The 18,454-nt window shown below is 51.4% G+C and overlaps 1 protein-coding gene across 2 annotated transcripts; it reads left to right on the forward strand.

Moving 5' to 3' along the window:
- Positions 1-2,992: 2,992 nt before the first annotated feature.
- On the forward strand, positions 2,993-18,259 carry RHOG (ras homolog family member G). Of its 2 annotated transcripts, none has more exons than XM_055282828.2 (2): positions 2,993-3,120; positions 17,032-18,259. In XM_055282828.2, exon 2 carries the CDS (start codon positions 17,100-17,102, stop codon positions 17,673-17,675), a length of 576 nt encoding a protein of 191 aa, XP_055138803.1. In that variant the 5' UTR covers positions 2,993-3,120; positions 17,032-17,099; the 3' UTR covers positions 17,676-18,259. The 2 variants fall into 2 exon arrangements, with proteins under 2 accessions (XP_055138803.1, XP_055138804.1); XM_055282829.2 differs by lacking the exon at positions 2,993-3,120 and adding an exon at positions 3,184-3,446.
- Positions 18,260-18,454: the final 195 nt, after the last annotated feature.

Here is an 18,454-nt window from a genome sequence, read left to right on the forward strand (position 1 = left end):
AAGCGAACCTTCTCTGGTTGAAGGGGAGAGAGTCCATAGCTCCACTGTTTTTCCTGTTCTTAAGTCCTGGGAAGGGAATTCTAGGAACACATATCAAAAACATTTGTTCCGGAGCTGGACGTGGTGGTGTGTGCCTGTAGTCCTAGCTACTTGAAAGGCTGAGGTGGGAGGATGACTCGAGCCCAGGAGTTCCAGGACAGCCTAGGCAACATAGTGAGATTCCCATCTAAAAAAAACAACAAACAAACAAAAAACAACTTTTGTGCTGGGACATAATTTTTAATGGCGTCATAGAAGCTGCTTTAGCGTATGGTCTTCCTCTGAACCCTGTCATTTATGGGGCTCACAATCCTTTCTTTATTCATGAAATGCCAAACACCCCAATGTCAAGTGGTCCCAATGGTGTATGGATGGGAATGAGAATTTCCCCTTGTGCCTCCTGCTCTCACGTCCTCCACAAAGAGGAGTTTGTCTGAAGGGCTACAGGGACTGGACCCAAGAGGAGGAAAGAGACCCAGACACTGCCTGGCAGGTCAGGGGAGGCTTCTAGAGAAGGATCTTTGAGAAAGACTTCATCCACACAGTCATTCACCATCCTGAATCTGATAAAGCCTCTGTTTTTTGAGGGTGATACAGTAGCCACCAGCTACACATGCTATTGACCACTTGAAATGTGTCCAGCCAAATTGAGACATATTGTAAGTATAAATTACACACCACATTTCAAAGACTTGGTACAAGAAAAGAATGCAAAATATCCAGTTAATTTTTATAACCAATAATTTTTATGTTGATTACCATGCTAAAAGATAATATTTTGAGGCCGGACGCGGTGGCTCATGCCTGTAATCCCAGCACTTTGTGAGGTAGAGGCGGAGGGATCACGAGGTGAGGAGTTCAAGGCCAGCCTGGCCAACATGGTGAAACCCCATCTCCATTAAAAATACAAAAATTAGCCAGGCATGGTGGCGCGTGCCTGTAATCCCAGCTACTTGGGAGTCTGAGGCAGGAGAATCATTTGAACCCAGGAGGTAGAGGTTACAGTGAGCAGAGACCGTGCCACTGCACTCCAGCCTGGTGACAGAGCAAGACTCCATCTCCAAAAAAAAAAAAAAAAAAAAAAGTTTATATTTTGGCTATGGCTAAGTCAAAGATAGTTAAAATTCATTTCGTTTCTTTTTACTTTTTTTGAAATGTCATTACTAGACAGTTTTAAATTACTTATGTGGTTCCTATTAAATTTATTTTTTTTTTTAATATAAGTAGGCTGGGCGTGGTGGCTCACGCCTGTAATCCCAGCACTTTGGGAGGCCGAGGCAGGTGGATCAACTGAGATCAGTAGTTCGAACCAGCCTGGCCAACAGGGTGAAACCCCGTCTGTACTAAAAATACGAAAATTAGTCGGGTGTGGTGACATGCACCTGTAACCCCAGCTACTCGAGAGACTGAGGCAGGAGAACTGCATGAACCTGGGAGGCAGAGATTGCAGTGAGCCGAGATCGTGCCACTGCACCCCAGCCTGGGTGACATCGTGAGACTGTCAAAAAATATGTGTTTTTGTTTACAGAGACAAGGTTTCACCATCTCTGTAATTACAGGCAGACACCACCGCACCAGGCTCTTAGAGTATGTTTCTTTTTTTTTTTGAGACGGAGTCTCGCTCTGTCGCCCTGGCTGGGGTGCAGTGGCGCAATCTCGGCTCACTGCAAGCTCCGCCTCCCGGGTTCACGCCATTCTCCTGCCTCAGCCTCTCCAAGTAGCTGGGACTACAGGCGCCCGCCACCACGCCCGGCTAATTTTTTGTATTTTTTAGTAGAGACGGGGTTTCACTGTGTTAGCCAGGATGGCCTCGATCTCCTCACCTCGTGATCCGCCCGCCTCGGCCTCCCAAAGTGCTGGGATTACAAGCGTGAGCCACCGCGCCCGGCCAGAGTATGGTATTTTCAAAAGATATTTGTTTAGTGTTTGAGATATGCCTTGACAACAGGTCTTTTACACCCATTCTCATGTTATCTTCAAAACTATGGGGTGAAATATAATTATTCTATTTTACCAAAGACAGATTTGAGGCTTAGAAAGGTTAAGCTATTTATTCCTGGAATCAATCCATTTATTTGAAAAGCTTCTGGAAGACAGGGATCCTGTCTTAAACGCTGTGTTTCTTCACAGCACCTAGCACGGAGCTCTCTCCACGTGGTAGGCGCTCAGAAAGTTTGTGCTGAACGAAGGATATGGATTCTCAAGTCAAAGCTCCGAGGCAAGGCCAGGGAGCGAAGCACCAGAGGGCGCCCATGAGCCCGCCCACCCGCGGGTCGCCAGGGCCCAAGCTGGACCTCAGGCCTGGGTGCGGCTCTTTAGCCCCAAGCAGCTGCGCGCCCCAGCAGAACAGGGGGCAAGGGGCCGAGGGAAGCCCCAAGTCCTCCGTCTGCCCCGCCCCCTCCCCAGAGCCAGGCCTCGCAGAGCTGCACGGTGCTGAATGACGACTCGACATCCTGTTTTTGGGGCCCACGGCTCCGCCTGCGCCTTTGCTGATCTTGTCTTTCCCTTGGGTGCTGACGCCAGCTCCTCTTCCCCCCGAGTCTCCCCACCCTCCCCAGGGGTCTGGGGCCTTCCCACTGCTGAATCACCACCACCCCGCACTCCCCCAGGGCTCAGGGCAGGGGTGGGGACTGCCCCAGCCTCGGCCACCACTGTATCCCTGGGGTTGGCTGAAGGCACCAGGCCCAAGGGCGCCTTTCTCAGCATCTTCCCGCGGAGGCTGGTGGGGGCGGGATGGGGGGAAGAGGACGAACGCCTAGCGCCTAGGGTAGGGCCTCCAGGGTGGCCAGGAGGAGGCGGAGAGACTTGACCTTGGGAGGCCTGACTTACTGACCGCAGGGGCAGCGGACTGGGAGGGGGAAAGTGGCAAGCCCGGGACTGGGCCGGGGGCGAGGCTGGGGGCGGGCCGAGGCTAGAGAGGGGGAGACCGGCCCTCGGACTTCCTGGTCGGGCCCCGCCCCGGCCCGCCCCGCCCCGCCGGCCCGCCCCCCCCACTTCCTCCGGCCTCCAGCTCTCACTTCCTTCTCGAGCCCGGAGCCGCTGCCGCCGCCCCCAGCTCCCCCGCCTCGGGGAGGGCACCAGGTGAGGCCCCGCCGGGGCTGGCGGGTAGGGGTCCGGGGGAGGAGAGCCTGGCCGGCCCAGGACTCGGCGCGGGCGCCGGCTCATGAGTTTGCTGGCGGAGGCCGCGGGCGGGAGCTTCTCAGTTCAGTCCAAGTAGGGCGGGCGCGGCCGGCCGGGTGGGGCGGGGACGGGGCCACTGCAAGCCGGCGGAGGCTCGGCGAGGGTGGCTTCCCGGCGGCTGTACCGCCTCTCGGGAGCCGAGAGGGACCCCTGAGGTCGGAGCGTCCCGGGCTCCAAGATAAGTGTGTCTGAAGTGGAAGAGCTCAGAGCTGGGAGATAGGACTCAGGTGGGGTGTCCTCAGAAGTTGGTGGGGGGGGTGTTGAGAAGTGCGTGAGGGGAGAGGGCTTCTGGGCTGGAAAAGGCGCTCCCTCTGCTCCGGCAGTTGTGACACTTGTAGGGGTGAGAGGGGCGGTGTCTGGGGCCTCCGAAAGCTCTCTCCCTGTCAGATGGATGCTAATACAGACCCACACTCGGTCTGCAGCCCCAAGGCCCTCTGCACTCAGGAGGACCGGGGTTAGGGTGGGGGGAGCCCCGCCGACCCCAGTCGTTCTCTGTATGTCTGTTTTCCTGAGTCCCAACCTTACCTGGAGCCAAGCAGTAGGTATTTAGTGAGCAAACGCTGTTCCTAGCTGACCAGAGCCTGGCCTTGCTCTTTTGGGAGTAACTTGGTCTTGCCCTGTGACTGGAAGTGGAAGGACTCTCATTCAGAGGTACTGATAGTCCCTGACAAGTTTTTGTTGTGTCTTTTGGGGACGATTGAGAACCATCTCCTAGTGTTCCTCTTCATTCTTAGTCCCTGAATTATACACATGCTCCTATCGTCTCCCTCCACACCTTCTTTAGTTTCTACCCACAAATCCGCCATCACTCTCTTCTCATCCCTTTCAGTCTCTTTTCCTCCAAACATACGGTCATACCTAGGCCTTGACCTCTCTTCACCTACCCTGCCCCATGTTTGTCTTGTTCCTCTGCAACCTGCCCCATCCCTTCCTTTCCCAGCTCTGGCACCCACACACATACACCTCCTTGTTTCTTCCATCACCCCTCATTCCTTTTGAACCCTCAGCCTGTCACCCTCTCTGTATCCTTCCCTCCCACCCACTTATCTCCAGCTTTGGAATCAGGATCTGTTGTTGAAGACTTAGTGAGTTCGAGAGTCTTTTCAAACCTCCCTAGCTTGGAGAGGCAGTCTGCAGCCTCCCAGTGATAGAGATGGATTAAAGAGCTGGAAAACCTCCGTGTCTGTGTGTGTGTGTGTGTGTGTGTGTGTGTATGTGTGTGTGTGTGTGTGTTCGCGCGCGCGTGTGTCTGTGTGTCTACATCTTTATCTCTTACAGACAAAATAACTGCCCTCAGCCTTGAGAGGGCCCACAGCAAGGGAAGCCAGCAGAATGAAGGGAACCTGCAGTGAGTGAGTTTGTGGTTAGGCAGGAGGAAGCAGTTTGTAGCAGTCAGGGTAGGGTAACACAGGAATAAGACTGGTAAGAGAGGCCGTGGGAAATCAAAATCACCCCAACCCGTGGTGCTTGACCAAGGGGCCAGGCCTGGAAGCCAGGAGACAGCCTGAAGGTCCCTGACTCCATTACCTACTAGTTCCAGCATCACCTGGTGGAGAGAATGGGACCAGCTTGGGTGTGATGGAAATAAATGGAGGCAAAGGCAGGATTCTGGAGGAAAGACTGCAGCTGGTCTAACTTCGGACTTAACGGTTTTAGTTTTGAATTAAGAAGCGGCTGAGGCAAAAGTGTCTGCTCCTTTCCTGCTGCCTTCTGGGGCCTGCCTAGGCTGGGTACCCACATGCCCTGATCTGCATCAGGGCCTTAGTGACCAGGAAGCCCTCTGGAGTTCTACTGACCCCTCTGCCTTCAGGCATCCTTAATATTCCCCATCTCACCTAGGACCCTATTCCTTCTCAGGAATTCCTCCCAAATTTAACTTCAGTCCATCCTGGCTATGGAGGATCTTGTTGTTTCCACTCTAGAGCTCCATCCTCCAGCTTTTGGGGTGCATCTTAGGATCTTGCTTCTGTCTACCTCCTCCAGTCATCTGTATTCATTTCTCTCCACTAGAAAAAAAGAGAAGTAGAGGGGAGTAAGTGCTACAGCTAAATTTAAGGGCTCTCCCTGTTCCCCATTCTGTCATCTTCCCATGTCACAGTCGTCCCTCTCCCATGAATTGTTCTTCCAGTCCTGCCCTTCCAACCACTTGTCTCTCTTCCCATTTCTTGGAGGTACAGAAGTTTGGGTCCAGGAAGAAATCCCAGGGACCTACATAAAAGCCCAGTTTAGAGAAGGATGTGCATACAAGGCACTTTCCCAGCATCACAGCTTAATAAAAACCCCAGGAGTCCCAATTCCTAGGCTGGCAAACCAGTAGTTACTTTAGTATTCTGCGTAACTGAGCAAACCCACAGGGCTCTGATGGTAAAGACAAGATGGGTGAGACAGGGATTCTCCCAGGTGAGATCTGGCCCCATTGGAAGTTTGAGCTAATTGCAAAAAAGGCATCATTGGAAAAAATGTGACCAGGGTGGGAGAGATTTTAATGGGAAAATATTGGGGGGTAAAGGGAGGTGGTGGCTACAACCTAGGAGGCTGCCGCTGAAGTCTTGGCTAAACAAGTATGGTCAAGGTTGTGACATGAATGAAGAAGGGGGCTCAGGCCCACACTGAAGACTCCTTCTATATATTGTAGACCCATTAGCGGTGAGGTCAGTAGGGGTCCGTGAGAAGAGCTGAGGAGGGAAACCAAAGACAAAGCCTGGGCCACCTCCCCAGATTAGACTGGTTTTCCTGTCCAGGGTCCAGCTTCCTCTTTTGTCCTCATCTCATATGGGGGGAGGGCATCTCTCCAGGAGCCAGAGGCCAGAGGAGGAGCTTCTCAGCTAGGGCAGGGCCAGAGTGGCTGGCTATTGAGTAATGTCAGTGCTAAATCATGAATGCACCAGGATGGGCTAGGCATGAGAACCTGGGAACTTGGAAGCAAAAAGGGCTCAGATGTAAGTCAGCCCACCCTTTGGCCCATTTTCTGAAGGAATAAACCATGGTAGGGTTCTCCTGAATGAGGTTAAAGAGATGGTTGGTCCATTCTCAGGCTGGAGTTAGAATCCTCACCTTCTCTCCTTTGTAGAAGTAGCATAAGGATGGAGGTTAGAAGACCTGGATCCTTGTCGTAGATCTGCTACCTGGTCAACTTGGTTTCTCTTAGCTCCATTTCAGCATTAAGGAGTTGCATATCAGTACCTCCAAAGGGGACAGTGAACATCATGGCTCTGACTCTTCCTCCCCCAAGAGACCGCTCATAGCAGTGCCCCTCACTCTGGGCCCTTGTGTCTTACCAGCCTCAATTTGACAGGTCCGAGTAGTCTCTACATATATATCTGCCCAGGGATAGAACTGGCCCTTTCCCCAAGCACAAGGATTGTTAGAGCTTGAGAGATAAGAAGGCAGAGAATGTTGGGGATTTTGCCATGGGGTAGTAAGATGGGGGAGTACCCTGTCTCCTGCTCCAGCTCTGCCTCACTGACAGTGGAAAATAGATGCCGGAGTTTCCTCCCTGGTGTTATTTTCCCTTGTGGAAACCCCCTCAGGCCTCGGGCGGGGCTAAAGGGACTGGGCAGCCCTGGGTCTCTCTGTGGGTATTTTCAGGTGGGGGTGCCAGGATTGGGAGGATGGCACTTCTGTACAGCCTCATGTGAAATTAGCAAAGGCAAAGGAAGTGCCACTTCACAGGTCTTTGGTGGGGCCCAGGGACTGCTGAGCTGCTGCTAGGCGGGGAGGAGGAAGCCAGTGTGCACCCTTCCTCTGTGCTGCGTGGGGGAGGGGGCAGCTTCCTTGGCTCCCTCAGCCAGAGCTGTCCTGGTCCTGACGCTCAGCATTTTTTTTTTTTGAGACGGAGTCTTGCTCTGTCGCCCAGGCTGGAGTGCAATGGCACGATCTCAGCTCACTGCAACCTCCACCTCCCGGGTTCAAGCCATTCTCCTGTATCAGCCTCCCAGGTAGCTGGGACTACCGGCATGCACCACCAGGCCCGGCTAATTTTTTTTTGTATTTTTTAGTAGAGATGGGGTTTCACCATGCTGGCCAGGCTGGTCTCGAATTCCTGACCTCAAGTGATCGCTAGCCTCAGCCTCCCAAAGTGCTGGGATTACAGACATGAGCCACCGCGCCCAGCTGAGGCTCACCTTTTATGGAACACTTGGGGTGCTGGGACAGTGAGGGAAGAAAGTTGGGAACTAGGACTTAGTGAAAGGGTCCTAGACTGCCCCCAGCCTTCCCAGCTACCACTGTCTCATTTCCTAGTGGGTGGCATCAACTATTCTCTTTTCCTACCTGCCGCGATGTAGGATCCTCTCCAGGGGCTGAAGGATGAATGACAGGTGGACAGTCCTCCAGCATGGATTTTTTTTTCTTTTTTCTTTTTTTTTTTTTTTTGAGATGGAGTCTTGCTCTGTGGCCCAGGCTGGAATGCAGTGGTGTGATCTCTGCTCACTGCAACCTCTGCCTCCTGGGTTCAAGTGATTCTCCTCCCTCAGCCTCCTGAGTAGCTGGGATTACAGGCGCCCACCACCACGCCCGGCTAATTTTTGTATTCTTAGTAGAGACGGGGTTTCACCATGTTGGCCAGGCTGGTTTCAAACTCCTGATCTCAAGTGGTCTGCCCACCTTGGCCTCCCAAAGTGCTGGGATTACAGACGTGAGCCACGGCACCCAGGGGATTTTTTTTTTTTTTTTTTAAGACTAGGAACTGGGCTCTCTTGGGTTCTTCCCTGCTGATGGGGAGAAAGGGAAGAAAGAGACTCAGCCCTTGGCCTGGTCCCAGCCCCACACTGACCTCATGTCTCCCCCCAGCTTCCTCCTCCCAGCCCAGCTGCAGCCAGCTGCAGCCCCTTTGAGCCTCTTTATATCACCTCTCCTCTATTCCTCCCTTCAAAACAAACAAACAAACAAACTTGTAGAGCTTTGGAAGTCTTTCCAACAGTGGCCCTGTCCCTTGCCATGTCTTTGACCAAGGGTCCTTGGATATTCCCAGTCTGTAGCCTGTCGGGACCACTTTCCCTTCCCATCTTCCACATCATCTCTGAGCTAGATCTGCCAGCTTCACCTCTCACCCTTCCAGTTGAAGACAAGGCAGTATAGCTTATGTGTTTATTACCCCAACTTTGGGCTCTTCAGGTTGAATGAGAAAGAAGTTGGTTACTTATGTCTTGTGTCTTCTGGTCATAGAGGTTCTTCCTTGTTCCCAGCATCAGAGTCTGTGGATTGATGGGGGAGGAGGGGTATGTCATTCTACAGCTTTTGCTCAGCCCTTCCCTGGGCTTCTGGAAATAAACAGAAGGTCAGACTACCCTCCCCCTGAAGCATCCAGTTAGTTCAGCACAATGAACAGTACGGTCAGTGCTGGGAAAGGTAAGGCAGAAGAGGGGGTTGCTGTGATGTCCTGGAGAAGCCGGGGAACAGTACCGGGCCTGAAGGACAGGAAGGATCTGAAGGGGGGTGAGTCGCATTCCAGGAAGAGGAACTCCCATATGCAAAGACATGATTGCATCGACTTCATTCAGTTATTTACTGACAGCTACTACATGCTGTGCTCAGCTTAGGGTGCTCTGCAAGGTCCAGTCAACCAGGACCTTGCCCTCTAGACACTCCCAGTCTAATAACAAGAGATAAGATTCACATCAGCCTCTCCATGCCTGTGAGAGAGACAGGACTTTGGATAGGATAAGTCACTTCTGACTTGGATAATTTACACTTTCCTGGAAGACACGGCAATGGTGCATGGTTCCATATTACTACTTGGTGTATTTTAGGGAAGGGAATATGGAGGCCCCTTTGTAGAGGATCAGGATTGGAATGGCCAGAGATGGATTGTAGTTATAATGAGGTTCAGGGAGGGCTGCAGAAAGGGAGCCCCATGTTAGGGAGGCAGGTTATAGAAGGCTGAGGTAAGTTCCCATCACCTCCATACTCACCTATGTCTTAAGAGTCCGTTCCTCCCCTCCCCCACTCCCAGTTGGGACACTTCCCCTGCTGTAACAGCCACAGAGATCTGGCAATCAGGCTGCTTCCTTTCCCTCCCCCATTCTGGGCCTGCCTGGGCCACACCCCAAGGCCAGGCCCCACTGGGTACAAGCTGGGCTCTAGGGACCACACTCAGATAGGGTTAGAACCCCATGGGCTATACTTCCTGCCGGAGCCAGGTCAACCTGGTACTGGGAAGAGAGATTTTTGCCTATTTCAGGCATAGTTTTTGCCTGTCATTGCTGTCTGGTAAGATTCAGCATTGCAGTCTTGTCTGTTGGGGGGTGGGCAGGGAGTGTCCCATACTGGGCTTCAGAGAGGTCTCTCCATATCTCAGTAATGAGGGCTGGTACAAGCAGATCAAAAGGCAATGGTTGTACAGTCCTGTGTGCCTAGCCCTATACTTAGAGGTTTTTCGTTTTGTTTTTTTTTTTGTCATTTAGTCCAGAGAAGCCAAGGCTTCAGTACTGAAGGGCATCCACAGCTGGGAAACTTATGTATGACTATTGGAAAAGGAGAATCACACAGAGCCAAAGCAGGGTTAAAAGGGGTGGCCATGGGTGCGGTGGCTCACTCCTGTAATCCCAGCACTTTCAGAGGCCAAGGCAGGTGGATCACTTGAGGCCAGGTATTCAAGACCACCCTGGCCAACATGATGAAATCTTGTCTCTACTAAAAATACAAAAATTAGCTGGGCATGATGGCATGTGCATGTAATCCCAGTAACTCAGGAGGCTGAAGCAGGAGAATCACTTGAACCCGGGAAGTGGAGGTTGCAGTGAGCCGAGATCGCGACACTGCACTCCAACCTGGGCGACAGGTGGCCATGCAATGGATATCCAAAGAAGAATTCAGTAACCTTATGGAACTGTGAGACTTAAGTTAGGCCTTAAGGAGTAAGGAAGATTAGAGAAGGGAGAGGGAATGGCAGCAGAGGGAAAAACAAGAGTAAAAGTTCAGAGGCAAGAATGATCCTGGCTTGTTTGCAGAGGACATTGAAAATGCCTCTGGAACAGGGAGCTGGGAACTTACAGTTACAAAGTACCTACATTGTGCACATATTATACATTAATACACTTAGTCCTTGTAACAGTGCTATGTGGTAGGTACCATACGTTGCTGCTGCATTTGAAAGATAAGGAAATTGAAGCTTAGAGAGGCAAATCATCATAAGCTCAGGGTCACACAGCTGGTAAGAGGCAGAACTAGGATTCAAACCCAAGTCTATATAACTCTAATACCCCTTATCAAATTGTGAAGAACTCTGAATGCCAATATGAGGGACCAGGCATGATCTGAATTGGGACTAAAAAGCCAGAATAAGTCTTTGTAATTTGTCTAATAACATACAGATCTGGGCCGGGCGCGGTGGCTCACGCTTGTAATCCCAGCACTTTGGGAGGCCGAGGCGGGCGGATCACAAGGTCAAGAGATCGAGACCACGGTGAAACCCCGTCTCTACTAAAAATACAAAAAATTAGCCGGGCGTGGTGGCGGGCGCCTGTAGTCCCAGCTACTCAGAGAGGCTGAGGCAGGAGAATGGCGTGAACTCGGGAGGCGGAGCTTGCAGTGAGCCGAGATTGCGCCACTGCACTCCAGCCTGGGTGACAGAGCGAGACTCCGTCTCAAAAAAAAAAAAAAAAAAAAAAAAATACAGATCTGGCCTGGCGTGGTGGCCCACGCCCATAATCCCAGCACTTTGAGAGGCCTAGTCAGGAGGATCACTTGAGACCAGAAGTTCAAGACCAGCCTGGGCAATATGGCAAGACCCTGTCTCTACAAACAAAAAAATACATAAAAAATACAAAAATTAGCCAGATGTGGTGGTGCCTGCCTGTAGTCCCAGCTACTCAGGAGGCTGAGGTAGGATGGCTTGAGCCTGGGAGGTTGAGACTACAGTGAGCTGTGATGGCACCACTGCATTTCAGCCTGGGCAAACAGAACAAGACCTTGTCTCCAAAAGAAAAAAAAAAAAACAAAACAGATAGGCAACCATTGATTTACTAAATAGCTTTTTTTTTTTTTTTTTTTTGAGACATGGGGTCTTGCTGTGTTGATCAGGCTGGAGTGCAGTGGCTACTCACAGGGACGATAACCTTGACTAGTGTACACACTTACAACCCTTCACTCCTGGGCCCAGCCTCCCTAGTAGCTGGGACTGCAGGTGCACCACTGAGCTGGGCTTAATGATTCTTTTGAAAAAGCCACTTAGTGAATAAGTCATTGTTGAACCCTGCTCCAGGTAGGTCACACTCCTGGTTTGGTCTCCTGCAGCACTGACATCCCTTCTTCCTATTTGGCACAGTTTAGACTCTACCTTTTAGCATATGCCCTCCGGAAATGGACTATGGGAACTTATTCAACCCAGTTCAGGCCAGAGGATTTCAGAAAGAAGAGTTGTTTTGGGAGAGAGGATAAAGGTCTGAACTAGACCTGAGTAGGGAGGACTGGGCTGATCCCCTAACACAGACACAGGCATACTCAGTGCTTCCTGCCTTCTGGGATGAAAGGCTTTGCTCCTGTCACCTCCTGTGTGTACAGCACTTCAGTTTACAAAGCGTATTCATTCCCATGATCAGGTTCCTTGATGCTGCCCTTGAGGCTGGGAGGGCTACTATTATTACTTCTACTGTATAGATGAAGAAACGGAGGCTCCAGGAAGGGCAGTAACTTACCTGATCAAGGTCACACAGTTGGCTGGTAAGGGGTAACTTTAAGACTGTATGATGCACAAAGGAAAACACAGGACTTTGGGTCACAAAACTGGGTTTGTGTTCTGGCTCCCATACTAACTAGCTGTGTGATGTTGAGTTACTTTTACTGCTCTGAATTTGTTTCCTCATCTGTAAAATAGGAATAGTACTAACAGATTGTTATAAAGGTCAAATGACATAATAACATGCAAACTATAAAGGCTTATACCATATGAGGGCTTTTTTATCAAGGGTCAAAGTCAGCAGATAAACTCAAGACATCAGAGTCAGGTATCCAGTACTCTTGGCCCTATACCATACTGCCTTTGCTCTGCTTGTGTCTGGACACTACCATACTCATCATCCTTTTCCAGTGTCCGTCCTTGTTCCCTTCCCAGCCCAGAAGCTACCCTGTCCTTCCCCTCTCCTTTGAGAGCTGATTTACTGATTGCTAGTTGATAACCACCTCCTTAGAGAGCTGTATTTCCAGTCTCTTGGGCCTTGTGACAGCCAGCCAGAGTTCCCTCCTTGCCTTCCTGCCTGGGCCAGCCCGGCGCTGGGCTTTTCAGTCATACTGTCAACACCCACTCCCCTACTCTGTGTGGAACTGAAGATTACAGGCCCAGGAGTTCTGCTTTGAATGTCAAGGCTTCCCACGTAATCCATTGGGCACAAATAATGCCACCTGCCTCCAAGCAGCGTTAAGTCTTAGTTCATCCACCTAGTGCTCTTGTAACAACCATTTTAATCTCTAATTTCTGGATAGGAAAACTGAGGCCCAGCAAGCGTAAATGCCTCATGCTTGGTTGTAGTGAGTCAGCAGAGCTGGAGTTAGAAGTTAGGTCTCTCAGCTTCCAGTCTGAGGTCTCTATTTGACTCTCCACTGGCCTAGAGGGTCCTTATGCCCTTCCCTGACCCACTGTCTGAGGGTCTCTATCTGAATGTCCTGAGGTTGCATGCACACACACACACACACACACACACACACACACACACACTCACTCTCTCTCTCTCTCTCATTCATGCAAATAGGATGGAAATATTTTTTAATGTGAACCAGAGACACAACTTCATAGAGTGAAACCATTTCTCTCCCAGCTGATTCCAAGGCAAACTGTAGCCTGGGAGGGAGATGGGACTAAGCCCTGGGTCCTTTGCAGCCCCCACTTCACAAAAGTTTCTTTTCCACTTCCTAGTGGGGATTTTCTTCCCCACTTGTCATTGATTTTTGAAGCTTCTGAACCAGTGGTGAGAGCTCAGGCTGGGGGGGTAAGGGGTTCCCAGACCAGGGTGCAGCCTTGCAGTATAGCAAGTGAAATGGAGAAAATGGGCTAGTGGTGATGGTGCTTGGGTGGAGCCAGGGATAAGGAATACTCAGGGATTTGGTTGTGTTTAAAACAGGGCTGCCCCCTCTGAGGGAGCAGGCCCTGGTTGTGAGAGACAGTCAGGGAAAGGAAGTCACATATTGACCACCAAGAGTCCCCCATGGCCAAGAGGAAGTAGCTGATGAGAGAAGGACCCTTGCCATAGCAGTGTAAATAATCACAGGGTTTCTGGAAGCTCTGTTCCAGAACTCAGAAAAGCAGTTCATCACTCCAAGGCCCTATGACCTGCAGAGGTGACCAGATGTTGGCTGGAGCTGGGACTCCTCATACTTACCCCACTAATAAATACAGCAGCCCATTTATTGGGCACTTGCTATGTGCCATACCTCATGCTGGACATCTTCTATACATTATTAACTCTTACTTTTTTTTTTTTTTTTTTTTTTTTGAGACACGGTCTTGCTGTGTCGCACAGGCTGGAGTGCAGTGGTGTGATCATAGCCCACTGCAGCCTTGACCACCCTGGGATCAAGTGATGCTTCCACCCCAGCCTCCCTAGTAGCTGGGACTACAGGTGTGTACCACCACACCCTGGTAATTTTTTCATTTTTTGTAGAGTCAGGGTTTTGCCATGTTGCCCAGGCTAGTCTCAAACTCCTGGGCTCAAGCGATCTACCTGCCTCGTTCTTCCAAAGTGCTAGGATTACAGGCATGAGTCACCGTGCCTGGCCTCATTTTATATTCTGAGCAATTGTAATGCAATAGGCAAGATTATCCCCATTTTACAGATGAGAAAATTGAGGCTCAGGGAACAAATATATTGTCAAGATCACATATAACTAGTTGGTGGAGCTGTGATTAGAATCCCTGCGAGTCTTACTCTAGCATCTATGTTCTTTTTCTTTTTTTTTTTTTTTTTGAGACAGAGTCTCGCTGTCGCCCAGGCTGGAGTGCAGTGGCGCGATCTCGGCTCACTACAGGCTCCGCCCCCCAGGGTTCACGCCATTCTCCTGCCTCAGCCTCCCGAGTAGCTGGGACTACAGGCACCCGCCACCTCGCCCGGCTAATTTTTTGTATTTTTAGTAGAGACGGGGTTTCACCGTGTTAGCCAGGATGGTCTCGATCTCCTGACCTCGTGATCTGCCCGTCTCGGCCTCCCAAAGTGTTGGGATTACAGGCGTGAGCCACCGCACCCGGCCTCTATGTTCTTAATGATGGTATTTTCTACCCAAGACTCTGGAAGTCTCTAAAATCTTTCAGCGGCACATGCCAGGATCTCAAATCCTGGAAATGGATCTGAGATTTGGAAATGGACAGAAGATTGAGGGGAAAGTCAAGTTTTTGTCTTACTCTTGACTTCATCCTTCCTAGTTGGGCTTTGAAAGATTTGCTCCAGGCTGGGCGCGGTGGCTCATGCCTGTAATCCCAGCACTTTGGGAGGCCAAGGTGAGCGGATCACCAGGTCAGGAGATCGAGACCATCCTGGCTAACACGGTGAAACCCTGTCTCTACTAAAAATACAAAAAATTAGCTGGGCATGGTGGCGGGTGCCTGTAGTCCCAGCTACTCGGGAGGCTGAGGCAGGAGAATGGCATGACCCTGGGAGGCGGAGCTTGCAGTGAGCCAAGATTGCGCCAGTGCACTCCAGCCTGGGCGACAGAGTAAGACTCCGTCTCAAAAAAAAAAAAAAAAAAAGATTTGCTCTAGGCCAGACATGGTGGCTCATGCCTGTAATCCCAGCACTTTTTGGAAGGCCAAGGCGGGCAGATCACAAGGTCAGGAGTTCAAGACCAGCCTGACTAACATGGTGAAACCCCGTCTCTACTAAAAATACAAAAATTAGCTGGACGTGCTGGCATGCGCCTGTAATCCCAGCCACTCAGGAGGGTGAGGCAGGAGAATCGCTTGAACCCGGGAGGTGGAGGTTGCAGTGAGTCAAGATTGCGCCACTGCACTCCAGCCTGGGTGACAGAGCAATACTCTGTCTCAAAAAAAAAAAAAAAAAATTTGCTCCACCCCACCAAGTGCCTTGAGAGAAGGTACTAATGTCTGGGAGCCTCAGCCTCTACCTCATTCATCATAACATACCCAGACCCCAATCCAAATCCCAGGTCCAACTGAATCTCCAGTATTCCCCTGCATTGAATTGGCAACCTGAGTGTGCATGGCCAGATAGGGTTTTTAGTACTTATAAGAATGATGGGCCGGGCGCGGTGGGTCACACTTGTAATCCCAGCACTTTGGGAGGCCGAGGCGGGCGGATCACGAGGTCAGGAGATCGAGACCACGGTGAAACCCTGTCTCTACTAAAAATACAAAAAATTTAGCCGGGCGTGGTGGCGGGCGCCTGTAGTCCCAGCTACTCAGAGAGGCTGAGGCAGGAGAATGGCATGAACCTGGGAGGCGGAGCTTGCAGTGAGCCGAGATTGCGCCACTGCGTTCCAGCCTGGGCGACAGAGCGAGACTCCATCTCAAAAAAAAAAAAAAAAAGAATGATGGGGTGGCCAGGTGTGGTGGCTCACGCCTGTGATCCCAGTACTTTGGAAGGCTGAGGTGGGTAGATCACCTGTCAGGAGCTTGAGACCAGCATGGCTAACATGGTGAAACTCCGTCTCTACTAAAAATATAAAAATTAGCCGGATGTAGTGGCGCGTGCCTGTAGTCCCAGCTACTTGGGAGGCTGAGGCAGGAGACACTTGAACCTGGGAGGCGGAGATTGCAGTGAGCTGAGATTGCGCCACTGCACTCCAGCCTGGGCGACAGAGTGAGACTCCATCTCAAAAAAAAAAAAAAAAAATTTCCCTATTGCCAGAATACCCTGGATTGGGATAGGGCAGCTCTCTAAAGAATTGAGCCCATTACTCAGCAGGTTTCTTACTGTGCCTTTTGGTTTGTACTCAGTAGCCAAGATACCAGGTTTGCAGAGGGCAGGGTGGGCCCTGAGTTGAGAGAGGTTCTACTCATGGCAGCATCACAGAGTGACCTGGGACAGCTGTCCTGTGCCAGAACCCTTTCCAGTCTCCTGGTGGAAAGGGTTCATATTTAGTAGAGGATCTAGTAGATCCCTAAATTTGTGCACTCTCCTTTTGTGTCTGTATAGCCTGGAAAAAAAAAATAGCTAATACTGGTCAGGTGCAGTGGCTCATGCCTGTAATCCCAGCACTTTGGGAGGCCGAGGCGGGCGGATCACGAGGTCAGGAGATCAAGACCATCCTGGCTAACACAGTAAAACCCCGTCTCTACTAAAAATACAAAAAATTAGCCGGGCGTGGTGGTGGGTGCCTGTAGTCCCAGCTACTGGAGAAGCTGAGGCAGAATGGCGTGAACCCAGGAGGCGGAGCTTGCAGTGAGCCGAGATTGCGCCACTGCACTCCAGCCTGGGTGACAGGGCGAGACTCTGTCTCAAAAAAAAAAAAATAGCTAATACTTATGGATGAGGCACTGTTTTAAATGCTTTACATGTATTATATAATCGTCACAATGACCCAGTGAGGTAGATATTATTTTATCCTCATTTTACTGGTAAGAAAACTTAGGCATACAGAGGTTAAGCAATTTGTTCAGGGTTACACAGCTAGGACATAGCAAAATCAGGATTTGACCTTAGTTTGTCTGGCGCCAGAGTTTATGTGCTTTCTACCACATTATACTGCATCTTTGCTTGGTCTCAGGGCCTTTCATTGTGTATCTTTCTGATGACTGTCTTGATGGGACTTTGGGATAGTGTCAGGTTAAGGGAACAGGAGCCAGTTTCCCTTTGTGTGCCCCCATCTTTTCTTCCCAATAGGCAGAGGCCTCCCTAACCAAGAATGTCCCCTTTCATCTGTCCGCAGGTCACTGCAGCCAGAGGGGTCCAGAAGAGAGAGGAGGCACTGCCTCCACTACAGCAACTGCACCCACGATGCAGAGCATCAAGTGCGTGGTGGTGGGTGATGGGGCTGTGGGCAAGACGTGCCTGCTCATCTGCTATACAACTAACGCTTTCCCCAAAGAGTACATCCCCACCGTGTTCGACAATTACAGCGCGCAGAGTGCAGTTGACGGGCGCACAGTGAACCTGAACCTGTGGGACACTGCGGGCCAGGAGGAGTATGACCGCCTCCGTACACTCTCCTACCCTCAGACCAACGTCTTCGTCATCTGTTTCTCCATTGCCAGCCCGCCTTCCTATGAGAACGTGCGGCACAAGTGGCATCCAGAGGTGTGCCACCACTGCCCTGATGTGCCCATCCTGCTGGTGGGCACCAAGAAGGACCTGAGAGCCCAGCCTGACACCCTACGGCGCCTCAAGGAGCAGGGCCAGGCGCCCATCACACCGCAGCAGGGCCAGGCACTGGCCAAGCAGATCCACGCTGTGCGCTACCTCGAATGTTCAGCCCTGCAACAGGATGGTGTCAAGGAAGTGTTCGCCGAGGCTGTCCGGGCTGTGCTCAACCCCACGCCGATCAAGCGTGGGCGGTCCTGCATCCTCTTGTGACCCTGGCACTCGGCTTGGAGGCTGCCCCTGCCCTCCCCCACCAGTTGTGCCTTGGTGCCTTGTCCGCCCCAGCTGTGCCTTAAGGACTAATTCTGGCACCCCTTTCCAGGGGGCTCCCTGAATGCCTTTTTCTCTGAGTGCCTTTTTCTCCTTAAGGAGGCCTGCAGAGAAAGGGGCTTTGGGCTCTGCCCCCCTCTGCTTGGGAACACCGGGTATTCTCATGAGCTCATCCAAGCCAAGGTTGGACCCCTCCCCAAGAGGCCAACCCAGTGCCCCCTCGCATTTTCCGCTACTGACCAGTTCATCCAGCTTTCCACACAGTTGTTGCTGCCTATTGTGGTGCCTTCTCAGGTTAGGGGCTCTCGGCCATCTCTAACCTCTGCCCTCGCTGCTCTTGGAATTGCGCCCCCAAGATGCTCTCTCCCTTCTCCAATGAGGGAGCCACAGAATCCTGAGAAGGTGAATGTGCCCTAACCTGCTCCTCTGTGCCCAGGCCTTATGCATTTGCTGACTGACTCAGCCCCCATCCTTCTGGGGACCTTTCCTACCCCCATCAGCATCAATAAAACCTCCTGTCTCCAGTGGCCCTGGCTCCTCCCTGTGTGCTGGACATTAGCGGGTGGGCATGGGCTAGGGCTCCCCAGAGACTGGGAGCCTTTTGTTTCTTCTAGTAGACAATAGGCTTCATTGTGGTCCCCTCAACCCCCAATTTCCCTAACAAAGCTCTAGGCTCCCTTGGAGGGGGCAGTCTTGCTCTGGGGCCCAGTCACAGATGCTGT

This window comes from Symphalangus syndactylus, chromosome 6 (genome assembly GCF_028878055.3).
Source record: "Symphalangus syndactylus isolate Jambi chromosome 6, NHGRI_mSymSyn1-v2.1_pri, whole genome shotgun sequence".
Classification (NCBI taxonomy): domain Eukaryota; kingdom Metazoa; phylum Chordata; class Mammalia; order Primates; family Hylobatidae; genus Symphalangus; species Symphalangus syndactylus.